The sequence below is a fragment of the Bos mutus genome, chromosome 13, assembly GCF_027580195.1.
Source record: "Bos mutus isolate GX-2022 chromosome 13, NWIPB_WYAK_1.1, whole genome shotgun sequence".
NCBI lineage: Eukaryota > Metazoa > Chordata > Mammalia > Artiodactyla > Bovidae > Bos > Bos mutus.
The window spans coordinates 50,230,567-50,253,415 of NC_091629.1; the positions used below are offsets into that span (position 1 = coordinate 50,230,567).

The 22,849-nt window shown below is 49.0% G+C and overlaps 2 protein-coding genes and 1 non-coding gene across 5 annotated transcripts in view; 2 read left to right on the forward strand and 1 right to left on the reverse strand.

Annotated features, from left to right (window-relative positions):
* Nucleotides 1-7,674: 7,674 nt before the first annotated feature.
* SAMHD1 (SAM and HD domain containing deoxynucleoside triphosphate triphosphohydrolase 1) overlaps nucleotides 7,675-22,849 on the reverse strand; it is a 67,400-nt gene continuing 52,225 nt past the window's right edge. Inside the window, exon 16 of one of the 3 annotated variants that reach the window (XM_005896009.2) lies at nucleotides 7,675-7,886. In XM_005896009.2, coding sequence (XP_005896071.2) covers nucleotides 7,830-7,886 — 57 coding nt within the window. In that variant the 3' untranslated portion in view covers nucleotides 7,675-7,829. Of the gene's footprint in view, nucleotides 7,887-18,584; nucleotides 20,578-22,849 lie in introns of those variants that run through there. The other 2 variants (XM_014478276.2, XM_070381697.1) reach the window with 2 other exon arrangements.
* Nucleotides 10,380-10,452, forward strand: TRNAE-UUC (transfer RNA glutamic acid (anticodon UUC)). Its single transcript has one exon. It is a non-coding gene; the product is annotated as a tRNA-Glu (tRNA).
* On the forward strand, nucleotides 10,821-18,191 carry TLDC2 (TBC/LysM-associated domain containing 2). The gene is made up of 5 exons (XM_005896008.3): nucleotides 10,821-11,135; nucleotides 12,272-12,424; nucleotides 12,581-12,676; nucleotides 16,363-16,436; nucleotides 17,308-18,191. Exons 1-5 carry the CDS (start codon nucleotides 10,884-10,886, stop codon nucleotides 17,441-17,443), a joined length of 711 nt encoding a protein of 236 aa, XP_005896070.2. The 5' UTR covers nucleotides 10,821-10,883; the 3' UTR covers nucleotides 17,444-18,191.

Consider the following 22,849-nt stretch of genomic DNA (forward strand, 5'->3'; position numbering starts at 1 on the left):
TATGCAGAATGTGGGCTTGGAGATGCTGGATGATGTGAACCGTGGCAGAGGAATACGTGCTAGAGCAGGCTGCTCAGCCACTCCTGACACACTCATGGCCACAGCAGCAGCTGCCCGGATCTCCCCATGTGGGCCTGGGCCAGAGTCCTGGCTCTACCACATACCCTGTCTGGGTCCCAACACTCATGGCTAAGCAGGGGGCGAATGGCCCTTCCTGTTCTGAGGGTCTTCAGATGTGGGGAGCCCTGAATCCACATTGCAGCCCCAGAAGAGCCTGGGGAACAGCAAGGCCCTGGTGGGGGTGGGGTGGCAAGGGCTGGGTAGAGTCAAGGTCAAGGTGGGGGCTCTGGACTCTGTTCAGAGGAGGGAAACAGCAGAAGGAGTAAGACTTGCCAGGGGCCCAGACTTGGCTCCATGGAGGTGGGGAGACCACCCAGGGCTTCCTGCCCCCCTGAGCACTCATGCCAGGCTCAGTGCCCAACACTTCAGCAGAGGATTCTGGAAAGGTTAGGAATTTTGGGGGACTGACTGTATTTTTTGAAGATAGGTTCAGGGATGTATCAGTTCAGTTCAGTTCAGTCACTCAGTCGTGTCTGACTCTTTGCGACCCCATGAATTGCAGCACGCTAGGCCTCCCTGTGCATCACCAACTCCCAGAGTTCACCCAAACTCATGTCCATCGAGTCAGTGATGCCATCCAGCCATCTCATCCTCTGTCGTCCCCTTCTCCTGACCCCAATCCCTCCCAGCATCAGAGTCTTTTCCAATGAGTCAACTCTTCGCATGAGGTGGCCAAAGTATTGGAGTTTCAGCTTTAGCATCAGTCCTTCCAAAGAAATCCCAGCGCTGATCTCCTTCAGAATGGACTGGTTGGATCTCCTTGCAGTCCAAGGGACTCTCAAGAGTCTTCTCCAACACCACAGTTCAAAAGCATCAATTCTTTGGCGCTCAGCTTTCTTCACAATCCAACTTTCACATCTATACATGACCACGGGAAAAACCATAGCCTTGACTAGACGGACCTTTGTTGGCAAAGTAATCTCTGCTTTTGAATATGCTATCTAGGTTGGTCATAACTTTCCTTCCAAGGAGTAAGCGTCTTTTAATTACATGGCTACAATCACCATCTGCAGTGATTTTGGAGCCCCAAAAAATAAAGTCTGACACTGTTTCCACTGTTTCCCCATCTATTTCCCATGAAGTGATGGGACCAGATGCCATGATCTTCATTTTCTGAATGTTGAGCTTTAAGCCAACTTTTTCCCTCTCCTCTTTCACTTTTATCAAGAGGCTTTTTAGTTTATCTTCACTTTCTGCCATAAGGGTGGTGTCATCTGCATATGTGAGGTTATTGATATTTCTCCCAGCAATCTTGATTCCAGCTTGTGCTTCTTCCAGCCCAGTGTTTCTCATGATGTACTCTGCATATAAGTTAAATAAGCAGGGTGACAATATACAGCCTTGATGTACGTATAGCTTATCCCAATTATTCTTTTTTTTAATATTTATTAATTTGGCTGCATGGGGGCTTAGTTGCGGCATGTGGGATTTTCACTGTGTCATGCAGGATCTTTCGGCTGCAGCACACAGATGCTCTAGTGGTGAGGTACAGGGCTCAAGGCTTCTTAGTTCCCCGACCAGGGCTAGAACCCACGTCCTCTGCATTGCAAGGTGGGTTCTCAACCACTAGACCATCAGGGAAGTCCCCCAATTATTCTTTTTTATAGTGTGGCACTGACCCTCTTCCAACTGAGTGACGAGGTTTGTATTCCCTCGCCTAGAACCTGAGCAGCTTTTGTGACTGCCTCAACCAACAGAGAATGGCAGAGGTGACAGTGTGACTTCCAAAGCTAGGTCCTAAAAGGCAATATGACTGAAAACTCAATCTCTCTGTGTCTCTGAGTCTCTCTCTCTCTCAATCCACTTTCCCTTGGATCCCAGCCACCACGTTGGGAGGAAGCAAGGCCTCCCTCATGGGAGAGGCCACATGAAGGTGTTCCAATGAACAACTCCAGCTCTGGTCCCCACCAAGCCCTGGACATGTAAGAGAAGGAATTTTCAGATGATATAGCCTCTAGCCTTGGAGCTTTGCCCGCTGATGCACAGAGCAGAGCAGAAATGAGCTGTCCCAAACTGCAAAATAAATATTGTTGTTCTGAGACACTAATTTTGGGGGTAGTTTGTTATGCAGCAATGAATAACTGGAATGCTTGTTCAAGGTCATATAACTTGGAAGTGGCAGGGCTGGGGTAGATTTGAACCGAGGGCCATCTAGCTTTTGACCGTGTTGTGCTGCACTGCTGGGTAGTGTTCAGCTCAGGCACACACTGTATAAAGTTCTACTCTAGAAGTCATGAAGAATTAAATGATTATAAGAAATAAATCAGATTGTAAGAAATGAAGATGCTGATCACCCAGTGGAAAAACAATTTATGTTCTCCCATTCAAGCAGCTGAACTGACCAACATGATGGAAACTGAATAGAGACTAAATCCTGGAAGGCTCCCAAGAGGAGGTGATTTTTTAAAAACTGAAATTTTTATTCCTTTATTAAAAGTGCTTTTATTTTTTGGCCACACCATGCAGCATATGGGATCTTAGTTCCCCAACAAGGGATGGAACCCATGCCCTAGCACACCCCCCATAATAATAATAATGATAAGCTACAAAGACTTATTGTACAACACAGGGAATATAGCTGCTATTTTACAATAACTATAGATGGAGTATAACCTTTAAAAATTGTGAAGTCTTAACCACCGGGCCACCAGGGAAGTCCCAAAGTTTTTGTCCCTTATACAAACCACTGGCTGAAGAAGAGTTAGAGGAATTAGTAGGGGAACCTGCTTTAAAAAGAGTAGTCAGGTCAGCCTCTCTTTGGAGGTGACATTTAAAGTGAGTTATTCAGAGATCCAGAATAAGAGAATTCCAGGCAGAGAGAACCCATCTGATAGATGTTCAAGAAAGTGAGAAGGGCCATGTGACCAGCACTTGACGGCTGATGGACAGAGCTGGAGTGGACAGAGGGAGTCACAGCAGCCCTTGCAGGCCTTTATTCCTGATGCAGTGACAAGCCACTGGGGACTTTGGAGTAAGCCAGGGTGAGACGTAATCTGTGTTTTAAATAGATCACTCTAGCTGATGGCAAGAAGATGCTAGAAGATGGGGCATGGAGCTGTTGGACCAGCCCCTGAGAGGTCACGGTGGCTGGGATGAGGGTGGAGGCAGTAGAGAGGGAAGAAGAGGGATGCTCCAGAGATCGCTTCTGGGAACTTTGAAGCCTTAGACACCCATGCATGGAGGTGAGGGATCAGAGAAATGAAGTTCAACTCCCAGGTTTTTGGCTTTTGTTACAGGACAAGTGGTGGTGTGGTTTAACGAGACAGGGAAAACAGCTTAGAGGTGATTGTGGGTAGAGAGACCAGGTTTAGAGATAGAAATTGAGAGTTCTTTCTGGGCCCAACTGAAAGTTCTTTGAAATGTTTTTGGAGACTTTCAAGGCATATAGGCAACAGACCTATGAGTGTGGAGCCCATGGTAACATGTGGTCCGGAGTCATGAAAGGTTATTAACAGTTAGATAATATTTAAATCCATGAGACCAGATAGGTCACATACAGAGACGGTCTAGAGAGAGAGGAAAAACTGCCCTAGAACCAGGAAGTTAGGAATCCCTGGTTCTATCACAGATACAGAGAACAAACTAGTGGTTACCAGTGGGGAGAAGGAAGGGGCCTAAGAGGTACAAACTGTTTTGTAGAAAATAAGCTACAAGTGGAGTTCTCTTGTAGCCTAGTGGTTAGGATTCCAGGTTTTCACTGCCATGACCCGAGGTTCAGTTCCTGGTTGGGGAACTGGGATTCTGCAAGCCATGTGGCACACACCTCCCAAAATAATAATAATAATAAAGCAACAAGGACTTATTGTACAACACAGGGAATATAGCTACTGTTTTATAATACCCATAAATGGAATGTAACCTTTAAAAATTGTGAGTCACTATCATGTACACCTGTAACTTATATAATGCTGTACAACAAGTATACTTCAATTTAAAATAAAAAGTAAAATTTAAAAATGAAAAAAAATTGGTAGTTGTTCCCTCCAACTGTGGATGAGATTGAGAGAAGACAGGATGAGAGGGGCCTTCACAATTGCTTCCAGAACATCTATCATTAATTGTTCGAATCTTATTAAATAAAGCTACATCCATATATCATTTCTTTAATAAAGTAGAAAATTAAAAAAGAATCCACTAAAAAGTGGATAAGAGAGGAGACACCAGCCACAAAAGACAGCGGGGGAGCTGCCACTGAAGGAGTAAGTGTAAGAGAGGGAGGATCACTCTGTCAAATAGCAGAGGGGCTGGAGGAAGATGAGAGCAGAAAAGTGTGTCCCCCCCACCCCCAGCCTAGAGCAACAAGAGCAGGGGTGGTCAGGACAGATGTCAAAGGCCAGGGATTGAACAGTGATGAGGAGGTAGAGGTGGAGTGTGGGGAGAAGAGGATGGAGCCGTTATGGAGGGGATGGTCACGTCGAGAGGCAAGGGCAAGCGAGAGACGGATGAGGCAGAGAAAAGTGGAGAGCGAGAAGTCTAGGGGGACCCCAGGGACTGGCTTCCAAAAGGAACAGAGGCTGTTCCTTCACTGTCCTGGAAGGAAGGCGGAAGAGATGGGTGAGATGCAGGTGGGTCTATCGGAAGGGTGAGGGAGGGACTGATGACTTCCATTTTCTCAAAGAGGAACAAAGTCACCAGCTGAGAGTGAGGTGCCAAAGGAGTGGCACTTGTGTGTGAGTGGGGCAAAGACGGCCCATTACAGGGACCAGAGCACGGAGATCAGAGCTCCCAGGATGCACGAGGGTACATCATGCACCCATCCACAGCTCAGAGTGAAGCCAGTCAGCCCAGCAAGCCACCAGGTGTATTCTCTCCCTTTTCTCCTAATGTCTTAGGGTTTATTTTGCAAGGCGGAAACTGTGCCACACATCTCATTTTATATCTGCTTTTTTCACTTTACAGAGTAGCAGAAGCATCTTCCTGTGCATTTATGAACTCTTGGCAAACATCGCTTTTAATTCTTAGAAATAATGCACAGAGTGGATGTTCCATGGGTCGATTAACCTTTTCCCCTTGTACTGGACATTGAAATTGTTTCCTGGCGATGACTGTTGCCGTGCTAAAAGAGGTAGCGTGTGGGCTGGTGGAGAAAGGAGAAGGCAGGCTGCAAGGCAGAGCTGGGACATTCAACCCTCTGGCGTCTAGAATCTGATCGTGGAAGCTTTTCAGAAGCCAATTACATGTGATTTGGGCTTCCAGGTGGCTCAGATGGTAAAGAATCGGCCTGCAATGTGGGAGACCCAGGCTCCATCCCTGGGTCAGGAAGATTCCCCAGAGAAGGGAATGGCTACCCACTCCAGTATTCTTGCCTGGAGAATTCCACAGACAGAGGAGCCTGCTGGGCTACGATCCACAGGATCGAAAAGAGTCAGACACGACTGAACACACTTCGTGGCAATTAGCTTTCTTGCCAGGTCACATTTCTAGACTTAAGGACAAAGAATGGGACAGCAAGGCACATCTCACTGGCCTCCCAAAGTGCCCAAAGGTTCAGGAATCGAGTGTGGAGGAAAAAGATTTGGGAGTGGGGCCGTGAGAGCAGGAGGGCCAGACATGTGACCTCCAGGCTGTTAATAGTTCAAACACGTATTGCAACAGCCTTGTTTGAGATGGCAACAGGGCCCATCACTTGAATGTTTTCCCCATAATATTAATACAAGTCCTTTCAGTATCCTATCTTCCTGGTTGGGGCGTTGCCCCAGGAGAACTGGTCATGGAGAAAGGATCTGGTGACCCAAGTCCTTTCCACCAAGGCCAGCAAGGGGTTTTTAGAAGCCAAGGGGTTCTAAAAGCCAAGGGGTTTTTACAGCCTCCCCACCACCACATCCCACATTTCCTGGATCCTGCAGAAAAGGGGCTACTTCCAGAACTGACCCTGTTTACCTGGAGGTCTGTGTGAAACAGCTGTAGCTCTGTACCCTGGTCCCCCAGCGGGCAGCTGGCCCGTCCGAGGGTGTGAGCCACCAAAGGGAGTGGGCTCACCCACCCCAAACAGGCTGGGGGACCCTTGCTGGGCATATTTTTTCATGACTTCCTGCCCTGCATGGAGGTCACTTGGTCTGGGACTGGCTGAAACCCCTTCTAACTTTGAGGTTCTGTGTTTCAACAGCAGCATTCACTAAAGTCCCACTATGAGCCTGGGACAGAGAACTACCTGAACCGAGAGCATGCCTACTGTGTGCCAGATACTGGGCTTCCTGTGCATAACCTCACCCCACATCACGACAGGCCAATAAGAATCACCTCCCCTATGTGAGAGAAGGGAAACAGGACCAGAGCAGGGTGGCCTCTCCTCACCCGCCAAGCCCCAGGTTTCCCCTGAAGCACAAGGAGGTGGATGTGGCCCCACAGCTCGACCCTTTCCTGTAACATTTGCGCCCCTTAAGGGAAGTGCCTTCCATGATGGGCTTCAGGCACCATGCGGCGCTCAGTAGCTGTGGGTGAGAGGCTCCAGGAAGAGCCCAGGAGTTCGGTAAACCCCACCTCTTTGGGCTGGTAGGGGTAGAGCAGGGACCTGAGGTGACAAGCTCTTGTTTGTGGGATTTGAGTTTCTGATGGATTAAAATCACAGCCAGGTCCTTCCGGCTGAAACCGGAGCAGGCTCGGGGCCAGGGCATGCCACCCTCTGGGCAGGTATAAGAGCCAGGAGAGGAGGGCTGGAGCCTGGCTGGGGCAGAAGTGACAGCTGTCTGCCAGAGAACCAGGGTACAGAGCTAAAACTGCTTCGTACAGACCTCCAGGTGGACAGGGTCGGTTCCGGAAGTGGCCCCTTCTCTGTGGGATCCCGGAGATGTACTAGGGAAGCCATCAGGCTGGACGAGCTGGAAGAGGTCACCAGAGGTCGAGACTTGGCAAAGTGAGTACACTCCTGCCCTTCCCTGCCCCACTGAGCTACCTACCCCTGCAAGTGACCAAGTGACTGTGCCCAAGGTGCTCGGGTGGAGACTGAGTGGCCATTTGTCAGTGATTTGAGCCCTGAATCTCCCAAAGAGGCAGTCGGTCGGGGGATGGTCTTAAGCACTGCCACTTACCTAGCACCCATGGTGGCTCAAACGGTAAAGAATCTGCCTGCAATGCAGGAGACTCAGGTTGATCCCTGGGCTAGGAAGATCCCCTGGAGAAGGAAGTGGCAACCCACTTCAGGATTCTTGCCCAGAGAATCCCACGGACAGAGGAGCCTGGCGGGCTACAGTCCATGGGGTTGCAAAGAGTCAGACACGACTGAGCAACTAACACTTTCACTTTTTCACCAAACACCAGGCACCGTGTGTCATCTCACTGAACTCAGAACAGGAGGATGGAGACCTGGTTTTCAGCCTCCTGGTTCTTCAGGCATTGTTCAGTCGCTCAGTCGTGTCAACTCTTTGCAATCCCATGGACTGCAGCACGCCAGGCTTCCCTGTCCTTCCCTATCTCTCGGAGTTTGCTCAAACTCATGTCCATTGTGTCGGTGATACCATCCAACCATCTCCTCCTCTGTCGCCCACTTCTCCTCCAGCCCTCAATCTTTCCCAGCATCAGGGTCTTTTCCAATGAGTCGTCCCTTCAGGCATTACCTTCATTTATTTTTACAACAGCCCTATCAGGTAAACAAGTATTAGTATTTTACAGACAAGGAGACAGAAGAACAGAGATGTTAAGTAACTTGCCCAAGGTGACAGAGGATTTAGACTCCCTGACTCCAGAGTCTGTGCTCTTTTCACTGTGTTATATTATCCTGTGGCTGTGGTTAGCTCCTTCTTCGATTTTCTGAGTGGCAGTTTCTTTATCTGTAATTTAAGGATGTAAAACATGATGATCAGAAAGATATTACCTTGAGATTCCTGAAAGATATCCAGACATTGGTCAGCCTTAAGCTCTGGGAAGCCTCGTTGGAAACAGTTGGAAAAGCATGTGTGAACACCCTTTGATCCATTATTCAACTTTTGAAATTTATCATAAAAATATAATCAGATTTATGAACAAGAAAGTTTTTTATAATTTTGCTTATAATCACAGAAAATTATAAGCAAACAGAATGTCAAACATTTGAGAAATGATGTACATCCTGTCATGAAATAATATGCAGCCATTAACAATCACATGTTCATGGGACTTTCGTGGTGGCCCAGTGGCTAAGACTCCACACTCCCTATGCTGGGGGGCCCGTGTTCAATCCCTGGTCAGGGAACTAGAGCCCACGTGAAATAAACAAAAAAAGATCCCGTGTGCTGAAACTAAGACCCAGCACAGCCAAATTAAATAAATACATTAAAAAAAATCACATGTTCAAAGGGTACTGAATGTAACTGGAAATTTTTCTTTTGTTAAGCTTGACAAAGCACCTTATAAAGCAACACACTGTATGATCTATTTATAAATGTATGTATATACATTTATATGAAATAAATATAAAGGATGAAAAAATAAACCTGTAGGGGTTGAGTTTATTTTTAAGAGGTAGAATTATGAATATTTTTGTATTTTTCTTTATTCTTTTCTAAATTTCTCAAATTTTCTTTAGTAAATATGTATTGCTCTTTTAATTAGAAAAATGACTATTAAATATATATATCTCTGTTCTTTTGGTCTAGCTTGGCCTTTTTCAAGCTTCTGTTATAATGGCTTTGAGAGAAAACCGAATTGCATGCTGTCAGTCTTGTGAGGGCCTCTGAGACAATCTGGTCCAACATGTCATATGTGGGGAAACTGAGGCCCAGGGGTACATGGCACTTATTCAAGGTCACAGAGGGAAGTACAGGCCCCAGACACCCTGTCTGGGGCTCAGGCAGCCGCCCAAAGGTTACCGTCTATGGGCCTGAATTACAGCTAGAATTTATGGCTAACCTGCATTAGTTGCTAACTACAAGTATGGCCCTGAATGCCGAGCATAGCTGACCTCACAGACTCACTCATGGACAAGCTAGCCTGGGAGTGACAGGTGAGTGGCAGGTGAGAGAGAGCAAAGGGCAGCTGGGTGGGTGTGGAGCCAGCCAGGCGTGCCCCAGGCCCCTCCCTCTCGGCTCCAGGTCTCACTCAGCACTGCCTCCTCCCTGGCAGGGCTGAAGGCTCACTTACTGCCCCTGGCTGGGCTCGGACAGAAGAATGAAAAGTCTCCGCTGGCGTTACACTCGGCTGGTAAGAGGCCCAGCTGGGGCGGGGATCGGTCAGGACAGGCAGGGGAGGTGAGCTCTCTGGCTGCGTGGGGCCTGGGCCAGGGTGCATACAGCTGGGTGGCCCCCTTCTGAGGCCCTCCCCAGCTGGCCCAGGGCTCAGAGCAGGGACTCAGGAAGCTGGGGCCTTAGCGCCCAGCCCTGTGGTTCCGGGACCCTCAAGGAGCAGACTACTGTCTCCATTCCTTCCTCCCTGGAGTGGGTGCCAGATGGAGCTCTGTCCAGAAGCCTGTCCAGTTAGGACTCTCTCCGTAGGCCTGAACCTGGGGAATAGGAAAGCAGTGTCCTGTCCAACTCTTCTCCCCAAGGAGATCTCTCCTGATGAAAAGCCCCAAAGTCCTTGTGTGCAGGCATCATGTGCACGCGTGTGTGCACACACACACACACACATGTTCTGGTACAGAGTGGCAGCTCAGTGATTGATTAAATGAATGAATGAATGAACACACCATTATACATGCCCACTGACACTCACATACAACACAACCCCAGCTCACACCCACACACACACTGAAAGGTAACATACAAAGTTACATTCAACACCTTCTCACGCTGATTTGCCTACACAACTCTATTTTAAGCCAACACATCACACACCTTCACACAAATGTGCATTTTTTTATCGAGGCATTTTTAATTTATCTTTATTTTTGGCTATGCTGGGTCTTTGTTGCTGCACAGGCTTTTCTCTAGTTGTGGCAAGCAGAGGCTACTTTCTGGGTGTGCTGCGCAGGCCTCTCTCTGCAGTGGCTTCTCTTGTTGCGGAGCATGGGCTCTAGGGCACACAGGCTTCCGTAGTTGCAGCTCACGGGCTCAGCAGTGTGGCTCCCGGGCTCTAAAGCACAGACTAAGTAGTCTTGGTGCGCAGGCTTAGCTTCTCCTCAGCATGCAGGATCTTCCTGGGCCGGGGATCAAACTCGTGTCTCCTGCATTGGCAGGTGGATTCTTATCCACTGAGCTACGAGGGAAGCCCTAAATGCGCATTTTATATGAACCTGTGCACTGTTTCACCCATGAGAAACATGCGTTCTTTCACCAGCTCAAAAGGCCTTCTTTCTTCCTTTGAGATAATAATAACATGGGGGTAATAAAAAGCCTACTCTGGAGAGTTCCCTGGTGGTCCAGTGGTTAGGACTCCACGCTTTCTCTGTGGAGGGCCCAGGTTCAATCCCTGGTTGGGGAACTGAGATCCTGCAAGACTTGTGGCACAGCCAAAAAAACAAAAAAGAAGCACATTCTTCTTAGGATTCTTGGGAAAATTCAGAGATTATGCTCACCAAGCTTTTCACACGGGCCTAGTCAAGTGTGTCCTGTTACCTGTATATTCAGCCACTACTATATTATTATTTTTATTTCATGTACAAATGCACACAGTTTGGGAGCTGCCACCTGCCCTTCTCTCCTGCCTCCCAAGCTTAGAACACAATCCCTGGCATCCACTCTGGATCCAGAGCAACCAGGCAGACAAACCTCAGGGGCCCAAGGCCCCATCCAGTGGGCACAGCTGGAAGGGGCCAGGGAGGGAGCTGGCTGGCGGGAAGGACAGGGTCTGGCCTGTTGTGGACACTTCACAGCCTCCTCCGGCTGGACTGGCAGGGGCCCGGGGAAAGGGTGATGAGGTGGCCAAGGCTCTCAGGCTCTGGACATGTGGAAGCTCGTGTCTCCTTGTCTTTCAACGCACCAGGCCTCTGTGTGTCTTTACAGCCCAGCCAGGTGGAGGATGCTCTGTCTGGGGAGGAGGATAAGGAAGAGGAGGAGGAAAAGGAGGAGGACACAACCCCAGCCCCAACTCCGGTTCCTGAACACCCCGTGGTGCCCCAGCTGGCAGGAGCCAGCCAGGTTCTGGGAGCCTCAGAAATGAGTCAGGTTCGGGCACAGTCCGTGGTACAAAGACTTCAGTCCTGCCCCACCCCAGCCAGGTCCAGGGACGCCTGGGGTCCCTCCTGCTCTGTCCTCTGCTCACTATGTTACCTTGGGCAACTCACTTCTCCTCGCTGGGCTTTTCTGGTGAAATGAGTCAGTAATCCTAGCACCACCTTCTTCACTTCACCAGGAGGTTAAGGATATGGTGAACTAATCTTGACTCTTTAAGTGGAACCAGTCCTTGGGAACTGAGGCCAAAGCTGGGGTGGGAATGGGAGGATGAGATGGGGAGTTAGGAGGAGGCAGTCAGTATCTCGTCTATTCTTTGGTTGCTAGGGGCCATGATGGGCCTGACCTGAGTTCAAATCCTGGCTCTGCCACTTCCTCCCCATGTGGGCTTCCGGCAATTTGCTTCATCTCCCCGAGCCTCAGCTTCCTCATCTATAAAATGGGAATAGTGATCCCTTTCTCTGAGGCCTCCTGCTCATTGGTGTTTCCATGGTGCCCCCTGGAAACATGAAAGTACTCCATAACCTGTAAAGCTTTGCCAACAAAGGTCCGTCTAGTCAAAGCCATGGTTTTTCCAGTGGTCATGTGTGGATGTGAGAGTTAGACTGTAAAGAAGGCTGAGCGCCGAAGAATTGATGCTTTTGAACTGTGGTGTTGGAGAAGACTCTTGAGAGTCCCTTGGACTGCAAGGAGATCCAGCCAGCCCATCCTAAAGTAAATCAGTCCTGAATATTCATTGGAAGGATTGATGCCGAAGCCGAAGCTCCAATACTTTGGCCACCTGATGCGAAGAGCCAACTCATTGGAAAAAACCCTGATGCTGGGAAACATTGAAGGCAGGAGAAGGGGACAACAGAGGACAAGATGGTTGGATGGCATCACCGACTCTATGGACATGAGTTTGAGTAAACTCTGGGAGTTGGTGATGGACAGGGAGGCCTGGCGTGCTGCAGTCCATGGGGTCGCAAAGAGTCGGACACGACTGAGCGACTGAACTGAACTGAACCTGTAAAGCACAGGCGTGGGTGAGGGGTGGCTGTTTAACCTTAGTCCTCCTGGGACCCCAAGGATATGGAGCACCGAGGGTGGGAGGACGGGGAACCCTTGCTCACCCTCTGCTCTGTCCCCAGCTCAGTCTCCATCTGCCCCCAAGAGTCACTGGATACTCCTGGAGCCTGGCCTTCTGCACGTCAAGGGATGGCTTCAGTCTGCAGAGCCTGTACAGGCAGATGGAGGGCCACAGCGGGCCGGTGCTGCTGGTGCTGAGAGACCAGGACGGCCAGGTGAGCCATGCTGGGGGCGTCGGGGAGAGAGCTGCCACTAACGGCTGATGGGTCCCCCGGGGCCTCTCCGACCCCCACAGCTCTGCCCCAGACTCCCCAGCCTGGAGGGGATCTCCAGCTCCCTGCCGGCTGCAAGCTACAAACTCTTCCTTCCAGATGTTTGGGGCTTTCTCCTCCTCGGCCCTTCGACTCAGCAAAGGCTTCTATGGTACTGGCGAGACCTTCCTCTTCTCCTTCTCTCCACAGCTGAAGGTGATGCTCTTTTTTTGTCTTTTCAAGAATTTTTACTTACTTATGACAGCACTGGGTCTTCACTGCTGTGTGCAGGCTTTCTCTAGTGGTGGCTAGCAGGGGCCACTCTCCAGTCTCGGTGCTTAGGTTTCTCATCGTGGTGGCTTCTCTTGTTTTGGAGCACAGGCTCTAGGGTGGGCAGGCTCGGTAGTTGTGGTGCATGGGCTTCGTTGCCCAGTGGCAGGTGGGATCTTAGTTCCCCGACTAGGGATAGAACTCATGTCTGCTGTACTGCAGGGAGGATTCTTAACCACCGGACCACCAGGGAAGTCCCAGGGCTGGTTTCTTTGTGTGCTTTCCTCTAGCAGCATTCAGCTCATCAGGTTCAAGCACAGACAGCGTGGATGGGAGGGTCCAACCACGACTGGGGTTTTGCCAAGCTGATCTCCTGACTTTCTCCCAGAAAGTTGACTCCTCCTGCCATCTTCCCTGACAAAGTGAATGGCACCTCTGTCTTTCCTGCTGTTGAGACCAAAAATTTTGGAGCCCTTCTTAACGCTTCTTTCACACCCTATATCTGATGAGCTGTCAACAAACCCTGATGGCTCCTCCTTCTCTTTCTATCTCTACCCAGAATCTACCACTTCTCACAATGTCCTTTGCTGTCACCCTGGTTCAAGCCACCATCATTACTTGCCTGTGTCCCTGCTATAGCCTCCTAATGCTTCCGCCTTCAGTCATCACAGTACCTGGAGTGAGCCTTTTAAAAGGTAAGTCGAGGACTTCCCTGGTGGCCCAGTGGCTAAGACTCTGAGCTCCCACTGCAGGGAGCCCAGGTTCGATCCTTGGTCAGGGAACTAGATCCCACATGCCGCAACTGAAGATCCTGTGTGATGCAACTAAGACTCGGCACAGCCACAGCCAAATAAATGTTTAAAATAAATGAAGTCAGAACATATCACTCCTTGGCTCCAAGCTCCCAATGGCTTCTTTTCTCCCTCAGAGAAAAGCCAAAGTATTTTTTCAGAATCTGTTCTTATTTATTTGGCTGCATCCGGTCTTAGTTGCGACACGTGTGGCCTTTCACTGTGGTGCACAGGCTTCTCTGTAGTTGCTACGCAGGCTCAGGAGTTGCGGCAGTTGCTCCGAGGCACGTGGGGTCTTAGCTCCCCAACCAGGGACTGAACTCACATCCCGTCCGTTGGCAGTCAGATTCTTAACCTCTGGACCACCAGACAAATCCCGAGTCTTTAAAATAACCTACGGGTCTCTACGTCTTCTGGACTCTCTCTGACGTCATTTCTTGCTACTTTCCCTCTCCCTACACTGACCTCAGAGCTGCTTCCTAAACAAGCAAGCCTGTTCCGACCTCAGGGCCTTTAAACATGCTGTTCTCCCTAAGGTTACCTCCACAGGATCTCCGTGTAAGTCAGTTCTCACTTCCTTCAGGACTCTGCTCAGATATCACCCTCTCAGCAGGACCCTTCCTGCTGTTTACATTTATAGCACTCCAGCTGCTGGAAACTCTTATCGCCCTTCTCTACTTCTTTCTCCTAAGCATTTGTCACAGCTAACACACTATTTATTTTACTTTTTAACCTGCCTCCTGCCACTAGAGTGGGAGTCCTAGGAGGCAGGAATTTTTGTCTGTTACATCACTGGTCTATCCAGTACCTAAAAGAGTGCCTTGTGCTAAATGTAAAAACAAAACAAACAAACCAAAAAACCAAACTCTTGAATGGAATGATTTTTTTTTTCCAGGCAATTGCTATGGTCTTCCCAGGCTATTATTATGGAATCTCATCTTTTCAAAAACTTGGTTAATTTTTGCCTGTCTTTGGTCTTCTGGCATCTGTGTTCTTCATGAATTCCCACCAGTTCCTTGACCCTCATTCCAAGAAGCATCATCTTAATTTTTTCTGTAGCAATGTTTATCTTCCTCCTTCAAGTCTGAAGGTCATGTACCTTGAGGAAAGTAGAGGAGGAGTTGAATAGTTCTGTCTTTTTGTGGTCACCTGTTAATATTATCTCTTCTGAGCCCAGGGCTTATCTTCGATTAGTCCGTTTCCTTGCTAAAAACCTTTTGGTTGCTCAGAGCACTTTTTGCAACTAATTACAGGCAATCATAGGCTATACTTTTGCAGCCCTTTAAAAATCTTTTTATTAGCTAAACTGACTTAAAAAAAATAGTATTCTATTTATTTTTGGCTGCGCTAGATCTTCATTGCTGCGCTCAGGCTTTCTCCAGTTGCAGCGAGCATGGCCTACTCTTTAGTTGCGTTTGTTTGACTTGAGATCTCGGGCTCTCATTGCAGTGATTTCTCCTGTTGCTGAGCACAGGCTTTAGTGCAGGCTTCAGCAGTTGCGGTGTGTGGGCTTAATTACTCTGTGGCATGTGAGATCTTGCTGAACCAGGGATTGAATCTGTTTCCCCTGTGTTGGCAGGTGGATCCTTAACTGTTGGACCACCAGTGAAGTCCTAAATTGACTCTTGAATAATTTGTTCACTTAACATCTACACCATGTCTCAGGAATACTGCCAGAATCAAGACAGCCTTCATGGAACTTACATGTTACCAGGGCATATTGTCACTGAACAGGGCCTGGAAGGAAGGGCTACTTTAAATTTCTCTGGGACGACATTTCATCTGAAAGCTGAGCAGTGAGCCTTCTGAGGATCTGGGGGAAGAGCATTCTGGGCAGAGGGGTCAGCAAGACCCTGGAGCAGCAATAGCTTCAGGTCTCCCAGAACAGAAGGGCCAGGGTAGATGAAGTCCAGGCGGTAAAGGGGGAAAGAGGTTGGAGAGAAAATCAGGGCAGAGCACGCTGGGCTTTCGGCTGTTGTTAGATGCTGGATTTTATTCTCATTGTCAGGGCCATTGGAGAGCTTTAGCAGAGGAGGGCTAATATCTAATTTGATTTTTTAAAAATAATTATTTTTTGGCTGTGCTCACTCTTTGTCACTGCACGCAGGCTTTCTCTACTTGCAGTGAGCAGGGGCTACTCGCCAGTTGCAGTGCACAGGCTTCTCTTGTTGGGGAACACTGGCTCCAGGTGCTTAGTTGCCCACAGCATGTGGGATTTTCCCCCATCAGGGATTGAACCCATGTCCCCTGCATTGGCAGGTGGATTCTATACCACGGAACCACCAGGGGAATCCCTGATTTAATTTTGAATAGCTCACTGAGAGAGCACACATGGGCTTCGGGGCAGGAGACAGAGAAAGCAGAGACCCATTAGGAGGCTGTGATCCAGGAAGGAGTGACTGGCGGGGACAGAATTGGTGGTAGTCAGGGTGTCTCTTTGGGGTGGGGATCGAAACACTTGTTGGGTGTGAAATAGCACTGAGGGTGTGCAGGCTTAGTGTTAACTCCAGTGAGAGCAGGAAACAGTTAATGGTAGAATCAGGGCCTGGCTCCTGATGTGGACTTTTCCCCTCCTCTCTCCAGCTTCGGAAGCAGGAAGCCTCAGAGGGTTCTGGTCTATTCCTAGAACAGAAGGGCTTTGGGGCTGTGGGAATTCAGACTGGAGGGCAAGAGGAGGTGAACTCCAGGGAGACGGAGAGAAACTGCGAGTTAGGAGCCTAGAGTAGCTCTGGTGCCTTAGTCGGGGCTTGGAGGTTGTTTCCTTCACCACACTGCCACCCAGTGGTCCAGAGTAAAACTGCATGAGCAGGACTCCACCAATAACGAGGTTTCTTATCACAGGTCTTCAAGTGGACCGGAAGCAACTCTTTCTTTGTGAAAGGCGACTTGGATTCTCTGATGATGGGCTGTGGCAGGTGCGTGTCCTACTCTTCCCTAGTCTTGAGTCTCGAGGTGGTCTGTACTCTGGTCCTTTCCCCTGTCTGGAAATGCTGGGTTAGGCAACCCCAGACAAAATGGGGGAGGCTGCTGGTTAACCTTCAAGAATCTCCTCTCGATAGATATTGTGGCACTGCCTGGCCTCCCAGCCAACCCCCTAAACTCTGCTCTAAGTCAATACTGAGAGGTGAGGATGGCGTGAAATGTCCCCCAAAGTGTTTACTTGGTGACAGCATGTGTGTGTGTGTGTGTGTGTTGGGGGGTGGGAAGTGGAGTGTGTTTTACACGGTCAATCTTGCCTCTGGTGTGACCTGCATATTCAGGCAGACTCAGTCTTATCCTGAGGGCACAGATGACAGCACTGCTTGATTAGCACAAGTTCTTCGCTCTCCCAGCTGTCTGAATAGCCTCCACAGACAGGTGGACTGACACAGTCCCCACCAGCCGCTGCCAATTTGCAGTAACCCACTTCCCAGCTCCAGCCTAGGTTTGCTGTCAAGAGGGGACTAGAACGGACGCCCTGGTCTGACGTGTTCTGGGCTTGGAGTCCAAGTTTATGAGAGTCCGTCCTTTGGTTAAGGCATTGCCATCTTAATGTTCTTAAGGTTCGAAAACTGGTCTGTGGTGATGGTTGCTCCACTGTATATGTGTATCAAAATCATTGAATTGTTTAAAAAAAAAAAAGCTTGAAACCCCATGGGGGACAATGTGTGAGTCCTTAACAATTTGGGACAAACTGGTTTCAGAGGAGATGAGACTAAGGCAGAGTAGTCACGGTGTGGCCAAGGGCTGCTGGGGCAGGTCTGAAGGGTGCTGGAGGGAGCTGTGCCAAAACTCTCCTCTCTTTAGTGGCCGCTTTGGGCTGTGGTTGGATGGAGACTTGTACCGTGGGGGGAGCCACCCCTGTGCGACCTTCAACAATGAGGTACTGGCCCGGCAGGAGCAGTTCTACATCAACGAGCTGGAGGCCTGGGTCCTGAGCTGATGCCACGGCGGGCAGCTTCCTGAGGCAACAGGCGTTCAGACCTGCCCCCGGATGCTGACGAGGCTGCGCTCAGCCAAGGGAGCCCGCTCCATCCGAAACACAGATGGAGAAGTGTCCGGTGTGGACTGTGGCTGAGAGCAGCCTCTTGGCGCCTGAGGACCAAGACAGCTGTGGAGACAGGCCACATTCTACTGAGAGGGGATTTGACGGAGTAAAAGACAGTTATACCTCACCCGAGCAGCACAAAATTCCTCAGGAAAATGATCCTTTTAGAGAGTACACAGTTAATGTGTGTTTATTGTAGAAAAACCAGAAGATGTAAAAAAATTAAAATTGACTAAAATTCAACCATCCCCTAAAACACTAACATTTTCATGTATATCCTTCCAGACAGTTTTCCAAGGAGGTGTATAGGATTCTTCTCTATATACTTTGGACATTATTTTAAAGAATATTGTCAAACCACAGACACCTAACTCAAGCAGTGAAATTAATAAAGACTCCAAAATAGCATTCTTCTTTTCCCAGAAAACTGACCAGTCTGCTACCACTGTGCTGGGTACTTGAAGATCTCTTATTTAATTCCACAAGGAAAATATGAAAGCAGCAAATGAACTATATGCACATTTGGGTAAAGAAGCTGAAATTCTGTAGATTCGGGAACTCAGGGAGATTAAACAAAAAGGAAGGGTATTTTTTCTGGCAAAAGAGGAACTTAGAAAAACTAAAAAAGAAAAAAAACCCACAACCCATGCTAGAGCCTGCCTCCTGACAGAATAAGATTCTTTATCACGCCATTACTTGCCTTTATTGAATGAGGAAAACGAAGTAACATAGGGCCTGTTAAAACCATCCCCTCAGAAGACCCAGCACAGTACTGAGGTACACTCCTAGACCAAACACAGTTCTTTTGCATAAAAGGGTCAAAACTGGGCACATGAGTGTGAAAGTCACTGAGGAAGACACCACTGATTTCAAGACAGAGATACATTCATGAAGCTTTATTGCAGCTGTTTCCCTCACCAGGATGAAGTGACCAGGCACTTGAACCTGCAGTCTTATTTACATTCTCAAGGTGACAAAGCTCAGTAACTCTAGAGGCCAAGCTGTTAATGTTAAAGGCTCCCTTTTAATACAATAGTGAAGATGCTTCTTAAGAAAAATTTAACCTTGTCAATGGCAGGTGGTTCCCATAATTAAAACAGTTGCAAAGAGCATAAAGTGCAGCTGCCAAAAAGTAACAAAAGATGCAAACAAAACAGATTCAAGTTGTTCCTCAGAGAGCACAATGATACACTCTGAGATGACAAAATTCCAGAATAAAACAATGATGTAAATGGAGGAGTGGCAAAAATCAAGCAATCTTTGCAGAGAAACATTACATTCTTGACCTTGGGCCTGGACACATGAAGTCTGAGGTGGAGGATTCCCCCCACTGGCTGTTTTGGAAGCACCGTGGCCAAAACGGACATGACCTGGTACCATGACCACTTCCTTTGGGCTTCTAGGAGCCCACTGTATCCACATCCCCATCACACAGCACTGTGGTGGGAGAGGAGCACGGTTTTAACTACTCTAGGAATTAGGGTCAACTCGATTATCTACTGGGGGTGGGAGAGGGGTGACAGAGCAGAACAGCAGACATTCCAAACGCTTGTCACCCTAGTGTCAACAGAGGAGCACCTGGTGACACAGTGGACGGTGGCAGCACCCCCAAGATGTTGGGGGTGATCTTCTGCCCTGTGATCTGAGCTCCTCCCTGCTCCCTCTTGCTCTGACCCAGAGCCAAGGCTGGCTCCCCACGCCCAGGCTGCCAGGGAGGCTTCTGTAAGGGTGTGGTGAAGTACAGGATGCCAGCGCTCACGACTGCACTCCCCACGGACCTGCCTCTGGCAGCGGCCGGATTTAGCTCTAACTCCAGAATCTGTTTAGCTCAGGAGCACTGCTCAACCACAGTGGTGGCTACTCCACTCCTGGAGGTAGAGACACAAAGGGGAACCTGGAATTCACTGGGTAAATCACTTTGTCTCAGCATAGGCAGCCAGTCTTTGCCCTGAAACTCATCAAATGCACTGAACTGGCAAAAATGAAGCCCCAGCTCTGAGCAGCCCTGAGGGCGGTTCCTCCGAAGGCCTCCGATCAGCACCCAAGTGAGAGGCAGAGGTCGGAGTGGGGGGGCGGGGGCGGTGAGCTGCTTTCTCCAGGCTGGGCAGTGGTGGAACCCTCAGGGAGGGGGCAGTGAGCACTCAGAAGAGAAAGAAACCCACACGGGCTGGAGCCACAGCTGACCCAGAGGACAGCCTGGTTTGGGGAGTCCCTCTGCTACTGGAGCTAGGGGGTCTCCTATAAGGCAGTTTTATGTCCCATTTCAGAGGAGGCCAGCACCCTCAGATCTTTTCAACAAATCAATCAGGCCTCTCATTGAAGAGCTGGAGCCCCTTCGTGGCCCTCCTATACTGTTGACCCCAACCTGGCAGTTTATGGGGGGCTAAAAGGGTGAGGGGAGGTACCTTTCACTAATATTGCAATCACTCAAGGAAAGCTAGCCTCAAATTCAGGGTGATGGGCACCTCCTCAGGGGGCCGGAGTTTCACGTACTGTTTTTAACCACGGCTGTTCATGACAACCCCAACTGCAAATTCCAGTGTGCGCCTTTGTCTTATTTCCACATTTTTTAAAAAACAATCTTATGTCATAAGAGTTCAAAGTACTTAAAAAAGCTGTTAATTCTAAGAAAATAGACTGCTAAAGAAGAAAGACTGATTAATATTAAAAAGAGGCAAGGCAGCGCTTTCCACAGCTCATGTTAATAAGGTCTGCCTAGTACCTGTTCCTCTGGATAAAAATGACTTAGTATGTGCGTACATTCAAGATATAAAATATAAAGCACTAGCTGTCACTCCATTTGTAGACTCTGTGATCAAATTCCCTAAATTAATTGTGCTGGGGGAGGAGGGAAAGGGCATGGGAGGGGCTTTTTGTAAACAATCGAGTGTAGACATTCACATCGAGTCACTTGGGAAAAGCTGGGCTTTGACTTTGGCCGCTTCCTGGATGCCAGCTGAATTCCAATCCGATTTCCGAGGTGTTATAAGCGGGGCTACAACGTCACCATCCTGTCAAAGACAGAGTAACTAGGAATAGAGAAGAAAGCCAGTTCTCGTGGTTTTGAGTGAATGTCTCAAGCACACATATCCTCGTCCTGCAGATAGCCTGCTTCTGGACAGACTTACTCTTGGGAAACCCTGGATGGTGTATATGCTTAATTAGAGACACACGGTCCTGGGAAGGGAAGAGCTTTCAGAGCAAAAGCCACCACGCCAGTTCTTTTCACAGATGGCCAGAAGCAGCACGTGGCCCAGCTCAGTGACCCCTTCCCTTCATGCAGCTTCCGGGGACGCACCTTGTCCTGGTTTTCCAGGGAAAGATGGAATGTGCTGGATCCTTGCTCGACCCTCTTAGTCTCCCCTGTAACAAATGGCCCAGGTCTACAAGATGGCAAACAGGGGAAAGATAGTGTGTACCTGTGGAACTTGACCTTTGCTCCATAATCAAAGCTGTCACTTTGGCCTCAGCCTCCTAGATTCCACCCAAAACAAGGGTTGGTGTCGAAGTGAAGCGACACTACAACTGGAAATCAGAGTGTAAGAAGCTAGGCCCTCCAACGCCTGACTCTATCCTGAACTGTTTTTGAACTCGTGGCTGGATTCTCTAGGCTACATGAGGGTACAGGACTGTCAGAGCCTTTACTGCACAAGGAAGAGAAGGCTGGCATAGAACACTGTGGGCCTCACATGCCTACTTGCTCTCAGATCCACTCTCTGCCTCCCTCTGCCCTGCTCTGCATAACAGGAGCGGCTCTTGTGAACCACGTCTCCCAGCTCCCCTGCCTACTGGCCTCCAGTCAGGTTGGGCTAGTGGGAGGCACTGGTGGGAGATTGGAAGAGAGGTGGGAAGAGAAGTCAAGGTGCTTCTATGAGTTCTCTGGTCAGGTACAGTGGCCGTGACTCTGCTGTAAACGCTGACCTGAATGTGTAACTTTCCTGCTTAAAACACCCCAACGGCTCCCATTGCTCCAGGGCTCCTGGCTTACAGGACTATGCACAGAGCCCAGATCTCACCCCTAAATGCACCTACTTTTCTGTCACCTTCCAGTCCCCCACCCTCTTTACCCAGTTGACTCCTCATCCATCCTTCAGGTCTCAGCTTCCAAGCCCTTTTTTAAAAAATTGATTAATTTTTGGTTGCGCTGAGTCTTCATTGCTGCACACGGGCTTTCTCTAGTTGTGGCGAGTGGGGTCTACTCTCCAGTCGCAGTGTATGGGCTTCTCACTGTGGTGGCTCCTCTAGTTGTGGAGTGCGGGCTCTAGAGCACTGGCTCAGTAATTGTGGTACACGGGCTTACTTGCCCCATGGTACGTGAGATCCTCCCAGGCCAGGGATTGAACCCGTGTCCCCTGCATTGGCAGGTGGATTCTTAACCACAGGATCACCAGGGAAGTCTTTCCAAGTCCTTCTTTAAGTGAGTCTTTCCCAACCAACCAACTCTGGCATAAACCCTTCACCTTTTTGCTCCTCTAAGACTGTACACACTGCTCTGACCCCAAAGTACTTACGCACTACTGTGATTATTATTTACTCGAGTTTTTATTGTCCCCAACTAGAGCGAGACCCTCGGGAACTGTCTCAGGTACTGTTCCAAGCCTGGTCCCGGACACAGGACCTGAGGGAACACTCATTCCCTGAAAGAATGTATCTGGATTTAGGGTCCAACTTGAGTCGCTGAACTTGAGTAGCGTCTTGTCTCTCTGTTTCCAGTCTCTCCATGTGCCAGTCTATCTGTCGCTAGAGTCTTCCTTTCTCATCAGGGGTTTAGTCTCCTTAGAAGCTATAGTTCTTAAGATGGACATACTTCCTATATTCCCACAGGTCTAGCTAGAGATAAAAGCCCAGAAGTAAATAATAACTACAGCAGGGACTTCCCTGGTGGTACAATGGACAAAAATTTGCTTGCCAATACAGGGGACATGGGTTCAATCCCTGGACCAGGCTGGAAGATCCCACATGCCATGCAGCAACTAAACCCATGCACCACAACTACTGAGCCCGTGCATCACAGCTCCTGAAGCCTGGGCACCTCGAGCCTGCACTCCACAACAGAAGCCACTGCAGTGAGAAGCCTGTGCACTGCAGTAACGAGTAGCCCCTGCTCACTGCAACTGGAGAAAGCCTATGCACAGCGATGAAGGCCCAGTGCAGCCAAAAATAAATCAATAAAATTAAATTAAAAAATACATAAATAATAAAAAAACATAAATAAAATTGCTAAAAGAAAATAATTATAGCAGCACGGTAAGTCTTGAATACTCTCGGCAATTCCCTCCCCACTGTGCATAAGAATAACTC

Bases quoted from the DNA above. Each gene is read 5' to 3' on its own strand.
- TLDC2 (XM_005896008.3), top strand. From the start codon at position 10,884: ATGAGGTGGCCAAGGCTCTCAGGCTCTGGACATGTGGAAGCTCGTGTC. The intron at 11,136-12,271 runs GTTCGGGCACAG...CTCTGTCCCCAG, and splicing joins GAGCCTCAGAAATGAGTCAG to CTCAGTCTCCATCTGCCCCC. The intron at 16,437-17,307 runs GTGCGTGTCCTA...TCCTCTCTTTAG, and splicing joins CTGATGATGGGCTGTGGCAG to TGGCCGCTTTGGGCTGTGGT.